This window comes from Xiphophorus couchianus, chromosome 3 (genome assembly GCF_001444195.1).
Source record: "Xiphophorus couchianus chromosome 3, X_couchianus-1.0, whole genome shotgun sequence".
NCBI classification, from domain to species: domain Eukaryota; kingdom Metazoa; phylum Chordata; class Actinopteri; order Cyprinodontiformes; family Poeciliidae; genus Xiphophorus; species Xiphophorus couchianus.
In genome coordinates this window covers 8,095,644-8,119,488 of record NC_040230.1, presented here as the reverse complement: position 1 = coordinate 8,119,488, position 23,845 = coordinate 8,095,644, and the positions used below count along the sequence as shown (strand labels likewise).

Here is a 23,845-nt window from a genome sequence, read left to right as displayed (position 1 = left end):
TCGGTTTACAAGCAGTAACAAAAATCATATCAAACCTTTATTTGAACATAGGAGATAGCAAAAGCTATAAAATACTCAGATAACAGCTATCTGTCTTGCTCAACAACAAATCACTGCGCTTCTAAAAAAAAGAAATATGAAGAGGAGCGACACTGTTATCAGGAAGTGAATTTATTGCTGCAGAAATAACAGTGCAGTGAGGTGTTTTTTTTTGTTGTTTTTATCTCTTCATTTAAATAACAGTTTCAGTGGAGAAAACATTTACCATAACTTCCTTCAAAGTTTTGAGTTATGAGAATACAATTGTTATGCACAGTCTAATTTAAGCTGATTGTCAATTACAATATTTTTTTAATGTGTAAGTGAAAACCTGAAACCACTTCTACATTAGATGTTTACAAGAAATGTCAACGGAGACCTGTCACTCTTATATATGGATGCTGTTATTCTGGAATCTCCAATCTCTGTTGCTCTATGAACTAAGGTGTTTTCTCAGCTTTTACTTTAGGTGTGTAACATACAGTTTGATGTTCTTTGCCTCCTGAAGCTATTGCTGCACGACTTTGCATCACAAACTATCTTCCAGTAAAGTGTGCCACATTAAATTCAGCTCATCGACTTATAAATGCATTCAAATAAATGAACACTTAATTCTCCATTAATATTGATGGACACAATTCTCTGTGAAAAGCCAGCTTCGTTAGCAGTTAACTTATGTGTATTACCTTCGTTACTGAGGGTGACCGAGCTTCTGCAGTTTTCTTCTTCATTGTGTAGGCCATGATATAGAGACAGCATATTTTTATATATGTAAATAATTTTTATGTTATGTACAGTTATTACTTTTAGAGGAACTGATTACCCATAATCATAAAAATTAACAAAAATAAACATCTGAAACATCATTTGTGATAAATCTGTTTATGCATTTTTGGATTGAATGCCTGAAATAAATAAGCTTTTTAATAATATTAAAATTAATTTAAATGCATCTCTAAATGTCTTAGAAACAAACTGCGATGCTGATCATCTCTATCACCCAGCGACCAACACAGTTGATGCCATAGAAACAACCAGCAGCAGCCCTCCATAAATAGAAACGGCTCCTTCCTTCAACAGACATTGCTCATACCTCTTAAAGTCTACTTCTCTTGCTGCACATACATGATCAACACGGCAGTCGCCGTCACACTCTGTCAGGTCATAGCTGACAGAGTTGAACTCGTAGTACTTCTGCAGGTAGCAGCGATCAGCCGCCATGCGTTCCAGAACCTGGTGCATGGAGCCTGGAGAAGCATCGGGTACTCTGAAGCTCTCTGTCAGACGGTACTCTTTCTCCCAGCGTTCTGCGTCTGCATTGGCGTGTGTGAGGTTCAGATAATATGTCACCACATCCTGTTCACACAATGGGGTTGAAAGACAACACGAAGCAGAACATTAAGAGTGAGAAGTATTATTTTTCTGGAGAGCTTATAAACTCCTAACATAAAAACAGTGTCACCTGCAAGCTATGGCTCCCATTGAAACGATTGCATGAGAGAGCATTACTTACTTTCACTAGCAATGTTTCAGTGTCATATTCAAAAACACGAATCCCAGGGTTGTTAGCTCCGTCCTTGACACCAGGAAGTGTTGTTTCCCATGGTGTGACGCCTGGGCTCAGAAACATTGCACTTATGGGCAAGCCTGTGGAAACAAAGTTCAAGTCTAACAGTTGCAAAGAAATAGCATTTCAAACGCAGTCGTGAAACACTTTGATGTACCTTTTGTGGTGTAGAACATGCGAAAGCTGTCAGTATGATGATGGCCAAAGAACTGCCCGATTATAACCGAATGATGCTTCTGAATCAATTCCAAATATTTCGTGTTGAACTTTTGTGTGAACCATGATATACTTCTTTTCTTTTCAAAGAAACCTGGAGGAACATGACCAATGATGTAGACCTGAGAAAGTAAACCAAGTAAAGTTAGCTCAAATAACTGCTTAGTTTTCTTTATTCATGTTAGAATTAAAACAAACAAAAGAGGTTTATTCTTTCAAACTTGGCCATTTTTACACATTGCTTAGTCATGTGAAAAAATTATTAAGAAATGTTCATGTCATTTTTATCTCTGGAAGAGAAAGTGATTAACTTACAGGTAAATCCCTCAAATGTCATTCTTTAAATAAAATATATCAACAGAAATGTCCATCCTGCCCACTAATAACTAGTGTCACTCCATGTACCCACATTTTTTAGTGTGGGTATTAAATTTTAGCAGGTTCTGTTTTTTCATGACTGTTTATATCGCTTGCACGTACAATGTCACGCTTTATACCTTCTCTTTGTTGTTGCTGGCTGCTGTAAGGGTCTGATCCAACCAGCTAAACTGACCTGCTGGATCTTCATCATTCATGGTCACCTCGTTCTGATAGTAGTAGAGGTTGGTGTTGAGGACCAACACTCTGTAACCTGCTCGGTTCAGGAGTTTTTCTGTGTAATATCCACCTAATCGAAAAAATACATACAGTGTATTTCACTGCCTAGTTTTGCTATGAACCGTGCAGGTGTTAACATTACAAACTGATCTTTGGAGAACAAATGTGCAAGAGTCACCGTTTTTAAATGTTTCTTTGGAGTCTGCCTCCAGCCAACCACGCCACATTTCTGCTATTTTGTCATAGATGGAGTTTGGGCCTGGAGGAAGTTGACTCTTGGGGTGGTAGTCATGGTTCCCCAGTGCAGAGTACACTTTTGTATCTGTAAAAGACATATGATCAAAACATTTCATTTATTAGATTAAATGTGTAGATATTGGTGTTAAATTGTTTTCTATATAAGCACCCAATGATGTCTTACTTGGAAACACCTCAGTTATGATCTGAGTGAGATTGCCAATGATGTTGATCACCTTCTCTTCTCCTAGATCCTCATTTGGGACATGCGGGGTGTCATCTCTGTAATGTTTTAAAATAACCATTTTAAGGATTAAAAAGTCAAAAAGAGGGAACTGGTTGTTTCAATTCAAAAATGCAGTGATGGTTTCTGGAATTGGTCATAACAGGTGATGTTAGATAGCTAAATTAGTTCATTATTGCTTCTTGGTATGTCTGCTAAGGGGGGATTGGTAGCCCAACTGCGTTATACACATTGAAGGCAATCGAGAAAAAAAAAACACACAACTGCATTAAGTTTGGTATTCAATGTCATGTGATTCACAGATTATTTTTGTTTTTGCAGTTTCTTTTTAAAATCTAGACCAGAGGACTGCAACCTGCAGCTCTGGAGCCACAAGTGGCTCCTTATAACTCTGGCTAAGAAGATGAAGAACAACTAATATTTATATATGCAGATGCAATAACAACAACATGCAGGTTTTGCCTTTGCTAAGTAATGTCAGTTTTTTTTCTTGACATTAGTTTGGAAACATACTTTTATTTTTTCCCCACAATTTTCAACAAAGATCAAGAAGACAATGTCTCAATCTTCTGTTGTCAATATTGGTTTTAATTTTATTTTAATACCAAAGAAGAGAAATAACATCTTTACTCTTCAAAAATTGACAGCAAATCTCCTACAGTAGAGATTCATCAAAAATCAGAAGTTTATTTTTTTTATAAGGTCTTGTAACATGTGACTCTAAACTTGGTTTTTAGCTGCACTGAGGCTAAAATTGGCTCCAGAAGCCTTTGTCTTGACTATTTTTGAGATTTCAATCTGTCTGTCTTTACATCTACCTATTTGCTGTATTTTGGTTCTCATTGGTTCTTATAATGAGAAACAATGAGAACCAAAATAGGTGTTGAGCTGGAGGTGGGGGGGGCTGCAGGAGGACATGTTAGCCCTGGACAAAGTTCATGCAAAAACGTCACTGCCAATATATTTGGAAAAGCAAAATGATAGCATATGGTTTTCATTTAGTTGCAGGGCAATGATGAATCATAAGTCCCATATTTTCCTTTACTGTTTTGCTAAAAGGCAAACTTAAGTCGTGTTTCCTTTTATAGTCCTTCGGGTTAATCAGATTTAACCAGAAAGACGAATCCAGTTTTTCATCACAGCAGACCGATACATAGCCTACCCTGTCCACACAATGAAGTCTGGATCTGGCAGAATCCTCTTCATGGCGTAGACCGAGGAGTTGATCAGGTGCCATGGCGCGTCACAGGCATAGGCTCCAAATTTACCAGCACTGAGCGCTGGACGTTTACCGCTGGATGCGCACACTAGCTCCGGGTTATCCGTTAGTTTGTACGTCGGGTCCCAGTGCAAATCCGTGATATGCCAAAACCTCCCTGGATAAAACCAGCGCGTAATTACGCATAGTAAGTGACCTCTTTAAAGGTCATCTGATACCGGAGAGATTTAAGAAGTCTCACAATGTGCAATAACTTTACTTCTTACCTGACAGTGCAAGAGCCTCTCCACAGAATAGACAAGTTAAAAGCAACCTTACAGGAGACATGTTGGACACCTTGTCAACGGGAAACATTCGACTAAAGCAAAGGAGAGGTTTAAAAGGCAAGTGATTAAAGGGCAAAGAACGATAAGATATCTAAACGCCGTCACCTTGACGTTTATAGCCAAATATCTCATGAAATCACTGCAGATGAAAAAATAAGCACGAGCATGCTATGACGTTATCATTTTCAATATGCGCAATTAATGCAATAGATAGAAAGCAGAGTGACGAATCACTTTATTTGGCTCTTTGACCCCGCACTGATCACTTCTGGTATGCCAGTTCAGAATCCAAACACTAAACAGTATATGGGACGAATGGGAGAAGGAACTGCCAGGAAAGGCATTCATACATAAACTATTTTTATGTGGGCTAAAGATATCCAGATACTGTTGCCAGTTAAGTAATATCATACTTCAGTCTACAATAAAGAGGTGTCCAGAGTACAAGTTATCATCTGTGTATTACATATGGCTTTAGGTTTATTTTGTCTTTGAATTATGGGAAAATATGAAAAAATAGCTTTGATTCACAAATTCATTTAAACTATGTCCATATCACACCTATGCTTATTACACAAAAAGAGATATGGTCAATTGTTTGTTGATAATGTATCTGTTTAAGTCAATGAAAAAATTGTCAGTAATTTGGGATTTTCATTGTCAGCAAGCTATCATCAAAATAAACAGAAACACGTGACAAATGTCCCTCTGTGTGTGTGAATCTAGAATACATATTTTATGACTTCAACTACCAAAATAAGTTACATTTTTCAATGACATTCTAATTACTGAGAAGCACATAAACAGATGGCATAAACGGGATTATTCCAAATAATGGCTCCTGTGTTGCGTTCATGGTACAGTCCTTTTTAATATCACTTATTTCAGAGCAAAACTATGGACATTGAGATGATTAGAACTGAAGTGGGATCAAGTACAAAGATCATTATTGTAACAATGTCAGCGGAAAAGTTTTTTTCATTTTTTTGTTGATAATCCATTCCGCATTTAGTAGGATGAGAATTTGCTAAAACTTATTTTTAAATTCTAGGATTCAGAATTTTGTAACACTATTTTATTTTTTCTTGTATGTAATATTAACTATTTAAATTTAAATATTTCCAACTAAATAGTTATATGCGTAAATCTTAACCTACAAGTGTGCAGAGCATACCCAATGTTTACAGCAGTGAACGCTGTCTTGTGCTATATTTTGCCCTGATGTTTGTCTGCGAGGTTTCCAATACCATATGATAAGTCTTACTTCCTACAGAACCACTAAGTAAAGATACCCAACAATTCTTATATATATATAACATCAGTGGTTACCTTCTTAACGAGACAATATTAAAATATATGATCTAAAGTTCACCTAGCAAGCAAATATCGGGGCTAAAATATACCCACATTCACTCCAGTTTCGCGGGATTTTAGGCTGTGCGCATGCGTCTTGCGTAAAGTTTAGCGCGGGTACACACAAGAAGGGTAACAGCTGCTAATCCCCACTGACTACCTTGTTTAGCAACGTATTAATCCATTCACATTAGTTTTTAATACTTTATATCCGTAGTGCCAGTATGTGGAATCAGGGTGAGTTCACTTTCCACGCTATTCTGTGTGTTTATAAAGCGGACGTTATTTTGTTGGTGCTTTCTCCCTAGGCTAACGTTAGCTCAACAACCGTGTTGTTTTGTTGGTAATGAAGTGATTGTTGGTTAGAGTTGAATCCGGTTTTCTTGGAATTAAGGTGGATATGAAATAAGCGCCTACTTTTTGTACTCCCAGGAGGATACAGCGAGTCTGGGATGATGGGGGGCTACACTCAGTCCCCTGGAGGATTTGCATCCCCTTCCCTGTCCCAGGGAGGAGAGAAGAAAGGGGTGAGTGATTATGTGATGATAATGTCAGAGTGTAAAATATAGTGGTTATGAAATCTAAAACTATAAAAAAATTGAGTTAGTATTTTGTAATTTGTTACTGTCACCTAACCTAACATGCTCGTGTTCTTTTTTGAACATGTCTTTTCAGCACGTTATGTTGAAGAATATAGATGTTAATAGACTGAAAACTGAATTACAGGACCTTAAATATATTTCTATTTTTTAAATTTGTCTTCAAATTAGAGGACCCGGGCCACACAAATAATCCCCTGCACAGTGTCCCAGCTGATGTCCGCCTCGCAGGTTGATGAGGTCTTCAGAGTGGGAGATGTGGAAGTGACACAGGTACGCTGAAGAAAAACTGGGTGTGAATCTACATGTCGCTGACTAATGTTCCAGACAAAAGAGGCTGTTCTTGTTTGAATGACCAAGTTCCTCTTGAAAAATCTAGATTTTAAGTATGTAATTTGTACTGCAACATAAAATCCATCCACATTTTCTATTGCACCAATCAATCAACCAGTTTATTCCAAGCTATCTATTTTCTTTGTTGGCACTGATTGGAGATTATTTCAAAAAAATTTTTATTAATCTTTAATCTTATTAAATGCATCAAAACCAATACATTGTTTTGAATTTATTAAAAATCAGATCAACATTATGTGGATAAACTTTGATCCTTTTAAATGTAATTCCTTTATCTAATTGGTGGAAAACTAATACCACTGCTAGCAGTTGTTTATTAGATTGTTTGTCTTTTGTATGGTTTGGTCCTTGTCATTCAAGGTTGGAATTAGCAGGTCAGACCTAAAAAACAAACAAACAAAAAAGGATATCATAATTGTCCATCAAAAAAATTTGATCAGTTAATTTTTATTGATGATATAAAGAATCTGAAAACTCTAGAAAATGTCAGCTTCTTTAGCAACCAAAATCAGCTGTTTTGTTTGCCAAAGAAGCAACCAAAATAGCTATCAGGCAGCACAGGTGATGGCTGCCTAATAGCATAAACTCCTGTATTATCGATCAGTGTAAATAAACTATGGTCTCAGACATCCACTTGGTCTTATGAAGAACAAGAAATTCTAATACTTTTGAAACAAATATTTTTATTTCTGTGCTTTAGTCAACAGTACATAACACACAGACACATCAGTACGAGTCTTTATGTTTACTTTATTTTTGAGTTTTAATGAATTTTTTTTGGGTATGTTTGTTCTAGGTCACCATTGTGGGCATCATTAGAAGTACAGACAAATCTATGACCAATATCCAGTACAAGGTGGACGACATGACTGGCGCTCCTATGGATGTGAAGCAGTGGGTAGACACAGAGGTATCCACTATCTGTCTATTGTGTATTCATCTGCCACAATAGACAGAAGTTTATTTAAATATAGAAGAAGTCTTTGTCATGTCAATTTTATAAGAGGAAGCTGCTGCTGCTGCTGTTCTATGACATTTGTTGAGAAGTGTATATTTGCTGATCATCAGCATGACTGTTCATTGTTGGTGAAAATAATAGACAATGTACCCCCTGGAGCAGATTTTTATTTATTTATTTATTCACATTTGCATATTTTGTATTGTGTTTTGAATGTTGTAGATTGTTGTAGATCTTTTTTAAAGAAACACTTGTGTCCTCATATGACTTTTATGATCAATATTTTTGCATTATAATACAGTTGAAAATGTTAAAGTCATAAAGCTTTACTCAGAAGAGATGCTGAAGTCAGAAGCAGCCCTTTAACTTCTTTCTGTTGGACTCAAAGTCTTGTTCATCCAAGCTTTCATAGCCTCATCACCACCAAACAAAATGTGAGATTTGGGCTAATTTGCGAGCTTATTATCAGCTGCTTTTCCTATTGTAAAGCTAATGGGTTCATGTATTAGGCAACAAAAACACTATGTAGAAAGATAAATAGCACTGGCACAAAAGCAATGCATTGGGCTACAATGTCAACCATTGGTGCAATGAGTGCTCTATTTTGTCCATTAGGTAATGATTGCTTGGAAGAGTTCATACACTTGGTTGCTAGTTGTGTTGTTTGATTTTTGTTTCATATTTTAAGTATTGGGTACAGTTTCTTCCTTCTTCAAACAAAATGTGTCACTTTGGCCATAAGTGCCACTGTTTTTGTTTGAGTGTTAACTTTTGAAAATGTGGAGCGTGAGTTTGCAGCTATATAGAAACAAGAAAGAAAAACTGTCAGTGGTTTCACATTTAGCACTATGTACACACAGTTGTAAGTTGTGACAAGAAACGTGGCTAACAACACCAAATTGTCTGGGCAGACATGCACTGACCAATTAAAAAAAATTAGAAAAAATGTAGTCATAACAACAACAAAGAATTAAGCAACCAAACACACTAATCACTGTGTAAACCTTTAATATTAGGAAATAATAATTCTACCCATATGTTGTTGGTTTTTTTTACCCCTCCAGAGGGCCTTTTGTGGGCTGTAGTGTCCCATCTATGAAAGTAGACTGACAGGACAGTAGGCTCTGGCTTCACCATAATCACACAGCATTGAATCTCTATCTTTGAGTTTTCTGTCAGTAAAGCTAATATTTAACCAAATAGCATTAACTTGTCATCAAGGAGGTTTGTGCATCACTGTTGCAGATAGATACTGAACTTTATAAATTGCTCTCAAACATCAGAGTCTAGCTTTAGCACAGCTAGCATCTGTCTGTCTTCCTGCCTCATAGGGAAGATGCTTACAAACGACTCTTTTGTTAGTCTTGTCCACTAAGAAGGTTGCATATGTCTTGTTTGTTTTTTCGAAGTTAAAACGTCCGGCAGCAACTCATTGCTTTGATCAGATGGGTAGCTACAGGGAGGGGAGGGCCTGAGTGTCTCTGTTATTGATCTTCTGCAGTAGAAAGAAGTGCAGCAATTTGGTCAAATGAGTATTTTTGAATATCTATATTTTTTGCATTGAATATATTTAAATAGATTAGTTTTTACATTCCTACGGGAAACCTTGTTTTCCTCAGTTCTATTCATCCTTTTTTTATATCTATTTATCTAGGACCCGAGTGTGGACAGCACAGTGTTGCCCCCAGGAACCTATGTGAAAGTGTCAGGGAATCTGCGCTCCTTTCAGGTAAACAAGCTTGACCTTAAAAATGTAACCTTGTATGGTCAGATAAGAGGTTTCATCTGCCACAATAGACAGAAGTTTATTTAAATATAGAAGAAGTCTTTGTCATGTCAATTTTATATGAGGAAGCTGCTGTTGCTCTGTTATAACAATGTGAATTCATACAAACTAAAGGTTGTTTTTGTTTTTATTTTTTAATTCTTCCTCAAGAACCACAGATCTGTTGTGGCATTCAGCGTCAGGACCCTGGAGGACATGAATGAAATTACATCGCACATTCTGGAGGTTGTCCATGCGCACATGGCGCTTGGCAAACCTCAAACCATGGTGAGAAAGTGCCTGCTTATCCTGACTGAGTCACTTATCTGTTGCTAAAACGTGAGAATAAGGAAGTACAGTTCAGTTTATATGTGTCGCAGCTTTGTTTAATTTCCTCATTTAAATAAATTCTCAGAAACCCAGTAGAGTGTTTTATGAAGTGCACTCAAGCAGAATCTCCACTTTTAGAAACTAAAGATGTTCTTTAAAAGCCGAGTGACTGTGGTTTAGCTTCTGCCTTGGTAGCGATTCAGAGAACAGCAACCTGAATTTTAACACAGGAACTGAGATGTGTTGTGTTTGAGTTTTTAAGTACATATGACTGTCAAATTCAACATGGGTATAGCAGTGACTTGCAAAGGTTTTCAGATCTCTCAAACGTCATGGGTTGTGATGTTTTAACTACTGTGCAAACATTTCATTAGAACTAAAACCAAATAAAAGTAGCAAATAATTGTGGAGTGGTAAAAAAGATGCACTCTTCACATTTTTTTCTTATGGTATAGCATGCATTGTTATTCAGTCCTATTTACTCTGATACCCCTAAATCAAATTAAGTGCAACCATTTTAATCTCTGTGTAAATACAGATATTCTTTGAAGGCCACTGATGTTCTTTAGCCATTTTTACACCAGAACTGAATGGTTAAGAGAGCATGACTCAGAGAAACATTCAATATAGCGAAAACCAGAAGCAAGGATTTCAGTTGCCCACAAATTACATAGGGAAATATGGTGCTGTGGATAGGTGAAGCAGAATGTCACTCTAAACACACCAACCTTACAGTCCAGTGTGGCGGTAACATAATTTTGCGGTGGGTATTTTTTTCAGCGAGTACAGAAAGGCTAATTTAGATGCGGAGAAGACGGATGGAAATTAATGAACCCTGACCCTGCAGGAATACCAGTCTAAAAACTTTGGTTTTGCGACGTTCATCTTCCTGCAGAAAAACACCCCTAAGTAGACAGAGATAAAATGGAACAGATAAGATCAAACTGTATTCATACAGCATGTTGGAATGTCCCAGTCAAAGTCCAGAGCTAAAATCTTTGAGAATCTTGACAAGACACATAGATGCTCTCTAGCTGTGTGTTGTGATTTTATACACACAACCTATATGGACTTATTTATTAATAAGGTGACATCTGATCATAATCAGTTGCAAAAGGCTCATACAACCTTAAAAACCTTTTATCTTTTTCCTTTTTCTTCACAAATATGCACTAGTTCATGTTTGTTGGTTTATTACAAAAAGAGAAATAACTGAGTTGTAGATTTACAAAATATACAAAAGTTTTTATTAACTTCAAGACATGAACAGATTTGGTTGGTCACTTCCATGGTTATTTTTGCAAATTTTGCCTTGTTCTTAATTCAAAACATGGAAGTTATTTTTCATACGTAGTAGAACACTTTGTAGAATTTCTTTCACAGGTTTTTAGTAATAAATACATCATTAAGGAATTCAATTGCCCTCAACTCTCTCTCTCGTATAAATTGACAATTGCATTTTAGGACTTGCTGCAGATTAAGGGAAAAAACCCATCAGTACCTCTTCTGTTTTTTTCCTCTAACAGCCAGCTATTGGTGGAGGAATGACTGTAAACAGCATGCCAATGCTCCAACAAGGCCCAGGGATGACTGCAGGGAGCTATGCAGGCACCAATGAGATCCCACTAATGGTCATTAATGGGTTAAGTGGGAATCAGAACCAGGTTGGTCTAAATAAGGAACAAAGTGTTTCCAATCATTTCAACCTAATAAGCTTCCATATTCCTCTTATCTTTTATTTCAGCTAAGTTTTTTTAAGCTTGGTTAATACATAAATGTTCTTTTTTTCCCCCCTCTCACAAGGTGCTGAGTTTGATAAAAGGCTGTCCGGACCCTCAGGGTATTAGCATTCAGGATCTGAAGCAAAGGCTCAACGGCATCAGTCTTACAGTGATCAAGTAAGATACATTTTGCTTACAGTTTCTGTAAAAAAGTAATTGAACATAAATGTAGCAATGTGATTTTCTGTTGAGAATAACCAAGCTAGATAACTTAAATATTTCATTTTAGTCATCATTGGACAGACTTGTCTTCTTTTCTTTTCTTCAATATCACAAAACTGAGATAGTAGGAAAAACACCTCTTGAGGAAATGTCTAGCTTTCTTGGTACTTCCTAGCAAAGTAAACCAATATCTATGTTGCTTTTTTTCAAAATGTAATGTTAAATAAATGAGTTGAGGAACTTAATTTGACCTTTGGTTTATTTGAAAAAAGCATTTAAAGTGGCTTTATGAAAGGTTACAGTTTCATAAATATTTAGGTTCAAAATCTGAAAGCTTTTTTTTTTTTTTACTAAATAAGCTTCTAATATGTTCAGTTAAAACTTCAGCGATTTGATTTCAGTGATATTCTTGTATTTTAAACAGTTAGCTTTTATCATCCTTCTTCCTTCTGAATTAGATTAAAAATTACTATCCAAAAATGTTTTTTTTTTTTCATTGGTGGTGAGTTCAAATGTCTCTTTGATCTAATAGACAAGCAGTGGAATTCCTGAGCAATGAAGGCCACATCTTTTCAACTATAGACGAGGATCACTACAAATCAACAGACAACGACGACTAACCCACTTCAGCAGCACTTGTTGAGTTAAATGTTTGAATTTAAGCTGTTAGCTTGATCAGTAAAGAGTTAAAAACTGCAAGTGCCTGACGCCTTTACCAGTGAATAAGTAAGTGAAACTTTGTCGTCATTTACTTTGAGGTACTCTGGCCAATGTTTGAAGAAAATGGGGTTTGAGGAAACATTTGGTTTCACATCCTGTTTTCCCCGGGGCTCACTTCTGCCTCCGAAGTGTGCAAGTCAGAAAAAGAATCCATATATGTTTCTTTTTTTATATGTTCTGAAGTACTGCCCCCACTCCTTCTGTAAAACAATTATTACTTTTAATAATTTGCAACATATGTACTTCAACATCTAAAATTCACGTTTGATAAAATTAAAGATTCTACCAAAAGACTTTGCTTTCTTGATTGTTTTTTTTACTTTTTCTTGACATTTTAAAAATGAAAGAGAAGACACAAATACACTTTTCACCATTTTATTGCATTGATTGTTCTACTTGATGCGTTTCATGACAGTTTTTGTTTTGTGCAAATGTATTACATTTTAAATGATAGCTTTAAAGTAGATTCTCTACTTCAGCCTGAACCACAGCATGAATTTGTATCTCAGGATCACACAGAAGTTGTGGTAAAACACATTTTAACAGTTTCCAAAAGCCATATGGACCCCAGTGCACTCACTGACATTTTTCTTTGTAGCTTAAAATATTTACGGTAATCAAAACCAAATGCAGAGTTTTAACATGTTGTCTTTATAGATGCTTGTGGTTGGGGGAAGAGTTGGAACTTTCTGAAGTGGTTTAGTTTGGCTCCCATCAACTACTTTCTGTTTAGTTTGCATAGCCACAGTAGCACAATGACATACACAAAAAAACGCCTTTTCAGGCAAGTACAACCCCTCCCTACTTCAATGAGTCATAGCAGTTTGCAATTTAAGCTATTACCTTCATTATATAATTGCTTTTTACATTTTGAAGGTGCTATGCAAAAAACGCCTTGTATACAATAGATAATTGCTTAGTATTGCACTATAAATACAGGATCTGTACACGTAAATACAAAAGTCATCCCGACATATACACCACACTTCACTATATACATTAAAAATCCTCTAAAAGTTTTTTTGAAGCACATGGATAGTATTAGTTTGTGAGTTCCAGTGTAGTAATCATGACTACTACTATTACATATTTCACAGGAGACTCTTGGACTAGTAGAAAAAGGAAAGCTACAAGTTTTTTGTTTCTTGTAAATAGGCACCATACCCAAATAGAGGAAGTTCTGCTCTTTTTTTTTTTTTTTTCTTTTGGGAAAAACTAATAAAAACTGAGTATTCCAAGTAGCACTAACCTATGAGACATTTTAAAACTATTATAGAAAAGCAATTATAATTTTAGTATGAATTCTATGAAAATGCCTATGCCTGTTCAGCGCAGAAAATCATGTTGAAAGTCATGTTGTAATATGCTTCATATCCAAATACAGTCAAAACAAAGACATTGAAGCTCGGTCTCGGTCAGCTTCTTATTGACGTTTTGACATCAATAACGTCTGAAGCAACTTTTCAAACCCAATGTCAATTTGCTTAGACATCGTCTGTTCCATGAAACATTACTCGGGGGGGGCTGCATGGTTGCAGGATGTGGTTTAACTGTGAATTTTCTATATACTGAAACGCCAGTATTTCCAAGATTCAGGTTGTAAAAGTAAATGGTCTTCTGAAGTCTGAATCACGGTTTGTACAGTTGGTGATTTCACAACAACCTAGACTTCAAAGTCCAATATGGCTGCTATGTGCTTAGAACATACATAATATCTGCACTTCTGGTTGTCTTCTTCTCAACAATTTACTCTCTTCTAACACTGTGCAAATTTTATTAGAGAATATCCTGCTACAATTTAATTCAAGACATTAAAAGAACAATTTTTATTGCCTTGTATTTTTCATAGCAGTTGGCCTGGTCACTGAACACAGCACAACGCAGACACCAGAACTTCATTCACCTCAGCTTCTCATGGTGTTTCTTAAAATGTCTTGCACAATAACTGCTTTTGAAGTAGTTTTGACTGAAGCAAAGAATGACGTGCTTAAGTGGTTCACTTTTTTGCTGCTTGTGTCTATTATATTTTCACCACAGTTCAGCTCACAGTGGCTAATTCTGTTCATATTTATTTCCAGGCCTTGCAGAAGTGTAAAATCTGTCCTGCATTTTGCTCCCTTTACAATGACAGACCCAAACTAAATCCTGATCAAGACCTACAGTAGAGCCAATTGAGGATCTGTTGCAAAACTCAAAAACAGTCCCATCCAATCTGACTGAGAGGAGTAGGCATAAATGTCACTCTCTAGATATGCCAAGCAGGTAGAGAATACTGCAAAAGATTTGCAGGTGTAAATGTAGGGGAACGTGAACCTTTAAAATATTAATTCTGTGACTAAATACAAACGCATGTTACACTTTTCAGATTATTATTTGCAAAAGAAACCCAACTGTTTCCTTTTTCTTGAACTCTAACATTAGTTACTCTTTTTATTGGGAAGTCGCATGTTTTGGGGTTGCAATATGATAAAACGATGAGATACCATTAGTTTTTCAAAATAATAAATATTCAATACCTATATGTATTAAGTAGCACTGAAATGTCTGCAAGTAAAACCACTAGTATCACTGGTATCTGTACATCAGTTTGAGAATTGTAGATAACCACTATACACAGCTGTAGGTTTTTGCAGCTGCAGACCTTAGTAGCACAGAGTACTTTTTGTTGCCTCAAGACTCTGTGTCTGAACACTATTCAGACACAGTGCCTCTGAATAATGTTAACTAATAACTGCTGTAACGCAAATATACATAAGATCACCAAGAACTATTTAGGATGTAAGTGAAGTGACTGGCAGCTGATAAGAGAATACAGAAGTGTTTTGAAGCAACAACCTCGTTCCCTTTAACAATGATGAAGCTAATAATTTTTGACAACACCACACTTTAGCCATCAGAGTGGCAAAGCAGAAATGGCCAATGATTTCAAAGAACAACCACATAAATTTGGCACGACACCTCAAAACCCTACAAGATTTTGCAGAAATTAAGAACTCAGAGAAAATTGCCCATGCATCACTATTGCCCCATCAAAAACAGTGAACTGAAATTTGCTTTGCTTTGACACTTTCCTAATATACCAGATACCCCTGGACTTCTGAAGGTATCCATTAACTGACTTGATTTCCTCGCAAATCCCACATTTTCTAAAACTTGCTGTGCTCCCCACATGGTTTGAAGAGCATTCCTCACTATATGGCTGGGTGTGCTATCCGCTTAAAGACACCAAAGCAATCAGGAGAGTATTATTTGTAACAATGCTTAGGTAAATGTTACTGTTGGTCTCATAATAGCTTGCTTGTTGGTGGCATGTATGCTGTCAGAACCAGCAGTGACGTCTACAGCAGTTTAAATTATAGTAGCTTGTCTGTTGACTCAAACCACTGGTCTGTGCCTTATCTCCCCCATGAAGCAATGAAACGTGGTGTCTGTTCCTCACTGACCCACTTTTGATAAATAATTACCGAAGACTGGGGATAACCAATAAAAGCTGCATTTTTGGAGTTACTCAGACGCACCAAAAATGTAGCACTCTTAAACTTTCTTGGAGTCTTACACTCACCACTGCTGATAGCACATCACTGTGACATTCAAAATTTACCTTGCTGCCTAATATACATCACCCTGTAACAAGTGCAAATGATGAAGAGATAAGCAGAGTAACTCTTTTCAGCCATCGGTGGTTAGAGGAAAAGCTCGAGCCTCACTCCAAACGAGTCTGCTGTGAAATACTGTAGGATCGTACTGGTATAAAGTTTTCCATTGGTGTAATAAAGAGGTAATTCAGGGAGGACTCTTGCTGACCATATGAGGAAAGCATTTATAACACAAGTACTTTCTCAACAGTGGCCATCATTGTAATAATAAATTTTTACTATGTACTAGTAATAAAAGACTGAAGGATGTGATCGCATCGTTTGAAAGGTCATGAACAATGCAGAGGCCGCTACTCTTCTAATTTAATCACTTTTAAACTCGACACTCCCTGGTTACCTCAGATCCAGCTCAGAGTAATGTTTGCAAGATAGGACTTTCTTTTTAATAGAACATCACGTTTTCTTGAGCTGTCTTAACCACAGCCACCAAAGTTTCATCCACAGTTTCATAGTCATGGTCACTTTCCACGTCTGCAGCCACATCACACACATCTGGGAAAGAAAAAAATATATATTTTAATCAAAGAGAATAATTCACTATATCCCTTTTCATCTCCAACCATCTTATTGCAAAATGTTATTGCTTTTTCTACAACATGTGCTCAAAGAAAACTAAATGCATTCTATTTATCTGAAGAACTTTGATTAATCAAGCCGAATGTTTTTCTGAACTTCTGACAAGATGGTAGAGGCTGTCCATGACCCTGTTCAAATGTTCCATTTTTTGTGAAATCAAGACATTAGATATTGATTATTCATTACAAAATTATTCCCATCTTTAATGGGAAGTATAAAAAGTATAAAAAACACTACTGTAACCCATTTGCACAGTTTATATACTTTTAGCATTCAGTCTTCTTGAGTTTACATCTGCTAACATTTAAAGTTTATTTCCTGTTGAGGTTTTTTGTAAATGTGTATTCCGTAAAATACTTTTTAATTTATCTGCAAACTATCTTATTGAACAAAGTTAGGAGAAGGTTAGTTTAATATCCACTACATTATATATTCAAAGAGAAGGCAGTCACCGTTACAAAAACTGTACATCTATCCAAAACTGAGGAAAAGAAGAGACTAAACTGGTCATGTAAATGAGAGCAACACAGAATAAGCTGCAGCATCTTCTGGCAGGTACTGGTTGATAAAGGATTATGGTTGAAAGAACAGTTAAAATGTCCCATAGCCTTGCTAGAGTGTGTGTGATTTGGTGTGAAGAGTCCAAACTGGACTGAAATAAGCAAACAGAAAAAACCCCCAGAACAAAACAACATTTTGTATTTTATGGTTTTTATGTGGAAAAGATGCTGTGAAATCATCATCAAAGGTTATTTTTTCAGATGGAACTGATAGTTTTGACATGATAATTTAAAATTCTGATTTGATTCAAAACATTCAAGTCTACAACTTTGACCAGATAACTGCATGAGAAAAAGAAATGTTTGCAGATGGCCAAGATTGGTCAAAAAATTTCCACAGGTCTTCTGAAGAGAGCTTCAGACAACAGTTTTTCCCACAGTCAGAAATATGGAGATATGTGGTTTGCACTCTTTTGTTACCATGATTTGTTATGAAACCAAAAATGTTAAATTCTCTATGACTTCACAGTTAAATTTAGAGAAAATATGTTTAAATTTTAACTTGATAATATCTCAAATATAAGAAGAAAATAAATTCTTACCCCTTTTTATTGATTGGTTTATTTTAACGTAAGTGTTTGGCTTGGCCTTGCTTGTGATATCCGCAGCTGAGTACTTTCGTGGTACAAGCGGAGGAGGTTCATCATTTACGCCATCCTGCATTAGAAGAGGAAGTCAGAAATCTTTTGGTTATTACAAAAAAATGACTGTGACCGCAACAAAAAAGAAGAAAAAAAAAGTGGAAGCTTCTAAAGACAAACGTTCCACTGAGCTTTAAAGAGAAATATGAAAAATGGGTTGTACTCACTGGAGGCAGTGGAGCCGGGGGCCGTTTTTTGTGATTCAACGTCAAGTCATTGAGCTTCTCCGTCAGCACGCTTTTGTCTTTGTTTTTCTTTGCCTTGGAAGATTTCTTTGTGGATTTAGATTTTTTTTTGACTAAGTTTGATGATGACATATCTCGTTTTGGCGGTCGAGGTGGAGGAGCCTCATCTGAGTTACCCTTTTTGCGAAATTCATAAAAGAACGTGTCTGTCATCGCACTAACCTTTTCTGTGAAACACTTGGGGAATTGGTCCCGAGGCCAAGGAAGAGCATCCTTGGTGAAAGAGACGGACAAAGAGAGCCACTGGGGGAGGAGATGGAAACAATGGTCAGGTCTGTCTGGAAAGCTTGCCTGAATGCTTGGCTCCAGCATTGCTCCCTCTATCCTCAGACAAGAAAACCCAACTAATGGATCAGTCTCTAGTTCAGTATCTCGACTCACCACTTTGACATCCAGTGGCAAACTAAACTCCTTACCCAAATCACAGAGTTTATACTTTTTGTTTTCACCAAGAACCTCTACAAAGTGACCCTGCATGTAGAGAGGCAGTAAGACCTCCTCTTTTGCCTCTTCCTGTTTATCCTTCTCTTCTTTCTCGTCATCTTCATCTTCCTCCTCATCATCTGGCTCTTGGAGACGATAACACAAAAGAGCCTCGACAGACTGCTTCTCCCCTTTATTGTTTTCACAAGGCAACTCCATTCTAGTACAGTCCACAATCTGTAGCCTCTCCCCAATGCTGAGGCCTGGCAGTCCCTCCTCCTCGACTTCCTCACAGTTCCTTGTCACGCTCACTGTGAGGTTGTGTGTCTGCGTTGAAGCAACATACACCTCGTACACTGAGTTGAACTCTCTTGGCCTCCTCCGAAACCGTCCACCATACTGCAAGGATACAAGGAAGTACTGCTGAGTCTTCCGGCCCTTCAAGCTGGACATCAGGACCATGGGCGTAGTTCCTTTCTTGTGCAAAATCAGGTTGGTGCTCTTGACCAGCCCTGGCAGCCATGCGCACTTGAAAAAAGAGCGGCTCTCCGGTTCCTCTAATATCTCTGCCACCACAGGAAATGATTCGTCTGGCTGAGACAGGACCTCTGTCAGGTTTAGAGGTGTCACAAAATTTGCATCTTTACACACATCAGTGACATCGACCACATCCACCTCCAGGCTGGACGGAAATCTTAGTACGTTCTTCCTCACTGTGCAAATGAGAGAAAATACAAAGAAGAGGCAGACAATTCATAAAGTGAATCAGAAAACACCTCTTCTTTTTCAGTATTTGAACTGAACATTTTTGTGCTGCAAAAATAGCAGCACTGTTGAATAAATATTTCCATTTACTGCCCTTAATGTCGTAAGGAATGAAATATCATAATCAAAATTAACAGTTGCAACTAAATGTATATAAAATACATAAGTATATTCTTTTTTCCTCATTATTTTTCATTAAATCAGACTAAACCTTTCATGTTTTTAGTCAATTAGGATGACCAGAATTATTTTTATTTGCTGAATGTCAGAATAATGTTAGATATAATTATTTTTGAACATTTTTATTACTGTTTCCAGACTGTTTTACATACACTGACATTAACATGCCAGTGTTAATGTCAGTGTATGTAAAACAGCACAATGGTTTTGGAAGGCTCTCATTCAGAACTTCTGAGTTAAATGGAGGACAGATAACTTCCTTGAATGATATTATGGGGAAATAAAAACAAATCAATATATCAAGAGAATTCAGATGCCTGGTTCATAAATCGGTACAATAGACAGGGTGCCTAAACATACAATGTAAATATCTGGTTTCAGCTGTACCTAGGAGGGTAGAAAATTGTAGAATGATTGCAATGGAGAGTTGCAATCTGACAGTGAGAACATTTTCAACTCTGTCACCTCCAGCTCAGCGTCCTGAAATGTATTTATTTATTTTTCTCCGAAGAGTTTTTGCGGCGCTAGTGGCTCATATTTTTTGTACAGTAGGCAGACAGGAAGGAGAGTGAGGAGGACATGCGTTAAAGGTCGTCAGGACCGGGACTTGAACCCGCGACGTCCGCGTCGAGGACTAAGGCCTCCAAGCGTGGGGCGTGCTAACCCCCTGCGCCACCACAGCATGCCCCAGCGTCCTGAAATTTGAACAGTGCTTCTGTCTACAAACCACATATTACAGCAGGCTACTCTCCTATGTTGTAGTATTTCCTTTTCCAACTTGAGGCTATTCCATTGTCATGTACGTTACTCCTGTCTTGACACTCGCCTCCACCCAATCCACCCTGTCTGCAATCTCTTCTTCACCACTGTTTTGCACGGTCAGCTGTTTTTGATGATTGACCCCAGCTATGGGAACTCATCCACTTTCACTACTTCTGTTCCTTCCAGCTTCACCTTCCAAGCCCTTATTCAGACACAAATATTCTTCTGCCTTGATCTTATTGACTTTTCTTCCTCTTCTCTTTTAGCAAACCTGCATTTCTCTTGTTCTTCGTTTGCTCTCTACTTTTACCGGAATCGTAATACCACCTGCAACGATCTTGGTCCACAGAGCTTCCTGTCTGACCTCATCTATCAACTTATTCATCACCACTGCACACAAGAGGAGAACTGATCCTTGATGCAACCCCACACCTACCTTGAACCCATCAGTGACTCCAACACACGCCTCACCACTGTCTCACTCTCTTCACACGTCCTGTATTATCCTACACATTTTTATGCCACCCTGACGTCCTCATACCATATCACAGTTCCGCTCTGGGTACCACATTATGCTTTCTCTATAGGTTCACAAAGACAAAGAGCAAAAACTGTACCTGTGGGGTATTTTCTGTGCATGAAACCATCCCCCTTTTTCTATCATCTAGCATCTTCTCTTCAGGATTCTGATAAACAAGCTGGTCAAAAACTCCCCTGCACTCTTTTCTGGACATATCTATACATTTTTATGTACGTATGTAATGCAGACAAGCGCCTTTCCACACTTGATTGTATTCAAAGCTCTGCAGGGCTGCAGTTATTTTTCTCTTCCCTTTTCTCTCCAGACAAATCTCACCACAAATATGTAAAAAGTAAATCCATTCAAATCAAACTTTTGTTTCTACTCTCCAGAACAAAAATATAAATTTTTTATAATAGAGCAAGTTGTGTTGATTTTGAAACAACCTTTTTTCTTTGTGTTTAACTACATAAAACAACACTGAAAATAACAACATATTAATTATTGTCAAAACACTGAAATGTATGTCATTTTTAAGCAAATATTCAGTTCAGAGAAGGTTATACTTACAGTTCATGATGGCCTGGACCTGATAAACTGGACTCAGGATAAGGATCCGCTCACACTTGGTGGTCTTAACGAAGCGAAATCTTCGACTGCGCAGGCAAGGCGAAGCCATGATCTCCTTCAGGGTGTAGCATTCCTCACTCTCGCATTCAGAAAATTCGCCTCGAGAAGACAGAGGAATGCACACCTCGGCTGAAGCCTCCGTTTGGCGTTTTACATGGCAACGCACCAGATCCTCTTCACCGTCATGCTTCTCGATAGAGAGCACGGTCAGGGCTTTGCCGGCCCCCAGCTTCAGACTGCCGAAGGTCATCTTGGAGTGGCTGGTGAAGGTAAAAGGAAGGGAATCATCCAGGCCCACAGGCCTCAGACTCAACATCTCCTCGACTGATGTGTACGGCATCTGCTCAGGGACCACTTTGAACAATCCTAGAATAAACTAAAGTATGTTAGTGAACAGCAAATAGATTTAAAAAAGTATAGATTTTATTCAAATTATGTATTTCCAGCCAACCTGTGTGAGTGATTGGCAACTCAAATTTCTCATTGTTAGTGACATCTTCACAGGAAACAGATTGCAGTTCAATACCAATGACCTTTATGAGATCCCCAGTAGAAAAGCACACTTCACTTCCAGAAATTTCATATATTGAACCTGATGACAAAAAATAAGCCAAGAAAAGGACAAAAGATAGGTTTAGTCAGGAAAGATTCTGTATTTTATAATTGTTTTTGACTAATTTTTTTCCCCCTTGAAACTCGTGGGCATGAATTTAAAACCGCAACAAATTCTTGACTGTCGTATTTGGCAACAGTAACCAATGATCTAGAAGTAACTGAGGAAAACATACTCACACAAAGGTTTGCAAAAGATTTACACTTATTTAGACAACCAGACACAATCGAATCCAATCTAATCTCATGTGATAATTCCTGATTGTTTAAACCTTGTACTCAGACAATGTCAGTTGAATTTCCCACCAATTAAAAAAAGGAATTGCTTACCTTGGAAATACACTCCAGAACAAACTTGCAAAATTTTTGGCAAACTAGTGCTTTCCAATGAGGCGATGAATTCTTGAAGCGGCAAAGCAATGTTGCCTGCCATTGCTGCTCACTGAGCTGCAAATAAGAAACGAAGGCAGGCGGCAAATGACAAGTGCAGCAAAAAGAGGAGTTGCACTCACAGCTCAAAACCACAGAAGTGAATGAGGAAGTTACAGGAGCTGAGCTTTTTGCACAAGGTTTTTTTTTTTTTTTTCATTTACTGAAGGAGCCTACGTGTTATTACTTGGGCACTGTTTTATTGTAAAGATGTGGAAAACCTGGCTTTTAACATTTCGCTTTTAATTCATAATTCACTCCTTCATTCATTTCACTTGTTGGGCTCCATTATTTTGAGTACTAACATACTGAAACCAAAAATAGAGGGACATTTTTAAAGGAAATATGCTTAAATTGAAAGAATAAAATATATTTCTGTGTCTGACAAAATATACAATATTGTTATTTTGTCAAAACACAAGGCTTTTACATTATATTATGTCTGCTTGAATAACTACCCATAAGCCACAACATTAAATCTTGCTCAGTCTGATGGAAAGTACTGAAAAGAAAATCTTAAAAACAGAAGTTGTAACTTAAAACACGAGCCAGAGAAAAATTAATCATCAATTTAAATCAATCAAGCATCAGCATTTTCCAAAAATAATAAGGCCATATGACACATCCTTATGCTGGGAAATTTAAGGCAGACTGATAAATGCAAGGAAAAGTAAGCAGCCTCACTTCCCTATGCTGCAATGAGACACTACAACACAGAAAGCATTCTCCTGTTTCTCTGAAAGGCCTAGAACGTAAACCCACAGTTTTGAAATGAGGCAGAAAAAACCTCAAACAACAGCCTGATCTGTTGGTTTGATCCCCCTCCCCCTACACCATCAAACAAAAGGTGCTACGTCCTTGCAGCAAATATAATACTCTGAGAAACATGTGGTGCTCAGGCTTTCAAACCAATGTCACAATATCTTTTTTTACAGTGCCACTTTCATGCTGAGACGTTTGGAATGAGGAGTTGGAGACCTCTAGTGCTACTTTTTAGAATACATACTTTTTTTTATTGATAACTTTGATTGTAGTTCAGATCAGTAATATGTTATGAAAAGAATAAAGGTCAAGTTGTGATCTAGTACTGAGTTCAATCAAGAAAAGAGGTATCTAATGCTCTGATTTTCTGTGACACTTATTCCCTTTGTTTATATTTGTTTAGTGGGAAATTATTTCTGTTTTACTTTTTGTCTGATGTAAAAAGTGTTTATAGCAACACAATTTTTAAAATACGGGATTGGGGAATGCGGCATGAATCAGATCATCAGTAAAATATAGGAGATGTGAATCTCCTAACACCTGTGTTTGCTCACTGAGAAACAATTTAGCATATTTATATCATATTGCATGTAGATCAAAGCATACTACCCACTCAA

The 23,845-nt window shown here is 37.2% G+C and overlaps 3 protein-coding genes across 4 annotated transcripts; 1 reads left to right on the top strand and 2 right to left on the bottom strand.

Moving 5' to 3' along the window:
• Positions 1–153: 153 nt before the first annotated feature.
• Positions 154–4,274, bottom strand: smpdl3b (sphingomyelin phosphodiesterase acid like 3B). The gene is made up of 7 exons (XM_028009634.1): positions 4,063–4,274; positions 2,841–2,938; positions 2,598–2,741; positions 2,320–2,489; positions 1,764–1,944; positions 1,553–1,686; positions 154–1,395 (listed from the first exon to the last, which is right to left on the bottom strand). Exons 1-7 carry the CDS (start codon positions 4,104–4,106, stop codon positions 1,036–1,038), a joined length of 1,131 nt encoding a protein of 376 aa, XP_027865435.1. The 5' UTR covers positions 4,107–4,274; the 3' UTR covers positions 154–1,035.
• rpa2 (replication protein A2) lies at positions 4,190–12,758 on the top strand. Of its 2 annotated transcripts, XM_028009613.1 has the most exons (10): positions 4,190–4,306; positions 4,393–4,502; positions 6,231–6,325; positions 6,569–6,670; positions 7,548–7,661; positions 9,364–9,438; positions 9,646–9,762; positions 11,331–11,468; positions 11,608–11,702; positions 12,280–12,758. In XM_028009613.1, the coding sequence occupies exons 1-10, from the start codon at positions 4,263–4,265 to the stop codon at positions 12,365–12,367; spliced, it is 978 nt and encodes a 325-aa protein (XP_027865414.1). In that variant the 5' UTR covers positions 4,190–4,262; the 3' UTR covers positions 12,368–12,758. The 2 variants fall into 2 exon arrangements, with proteins under 2 accessions (XP_027865414.1, XP_027865422.1); XM_028009621.1 differs by lacking the exons at positions 4,190–4,306; positions 4,393–4,502 and adding an exon at positions 5,877–6,035.
• A 70-nt stretch (positions 12,759–12,828) lies between these two features.
• On the bottom strand, positions 12,829–22,549 carry themis2 (thymocyte selection associated family member 2). Its single transcript, XM_028009522.1, has 6 exons — positions 22,368–22,549; positions 21,877–22,017; positions 21,366–21,791; positions 18,068–19,281; positions 17,802–17,916; positions 12,829–16,615 (listed from the first exon to the last, which is right to left on the bottom strand). Exons 1-6 carry the CDS (start codon positions 22,468–22,470, stop codon positions 16,506–16,508), a joined length of 2,109 nt encoding a protein of 702 aa, XP_027865323.1. The 5' UTR covers positions 22,471–22,549; the 3' UTR covers positions 12,829–16,505.
• Between the last annotated feature and the right edge of the window lie 1,296 nt (positions 22,550–23,845).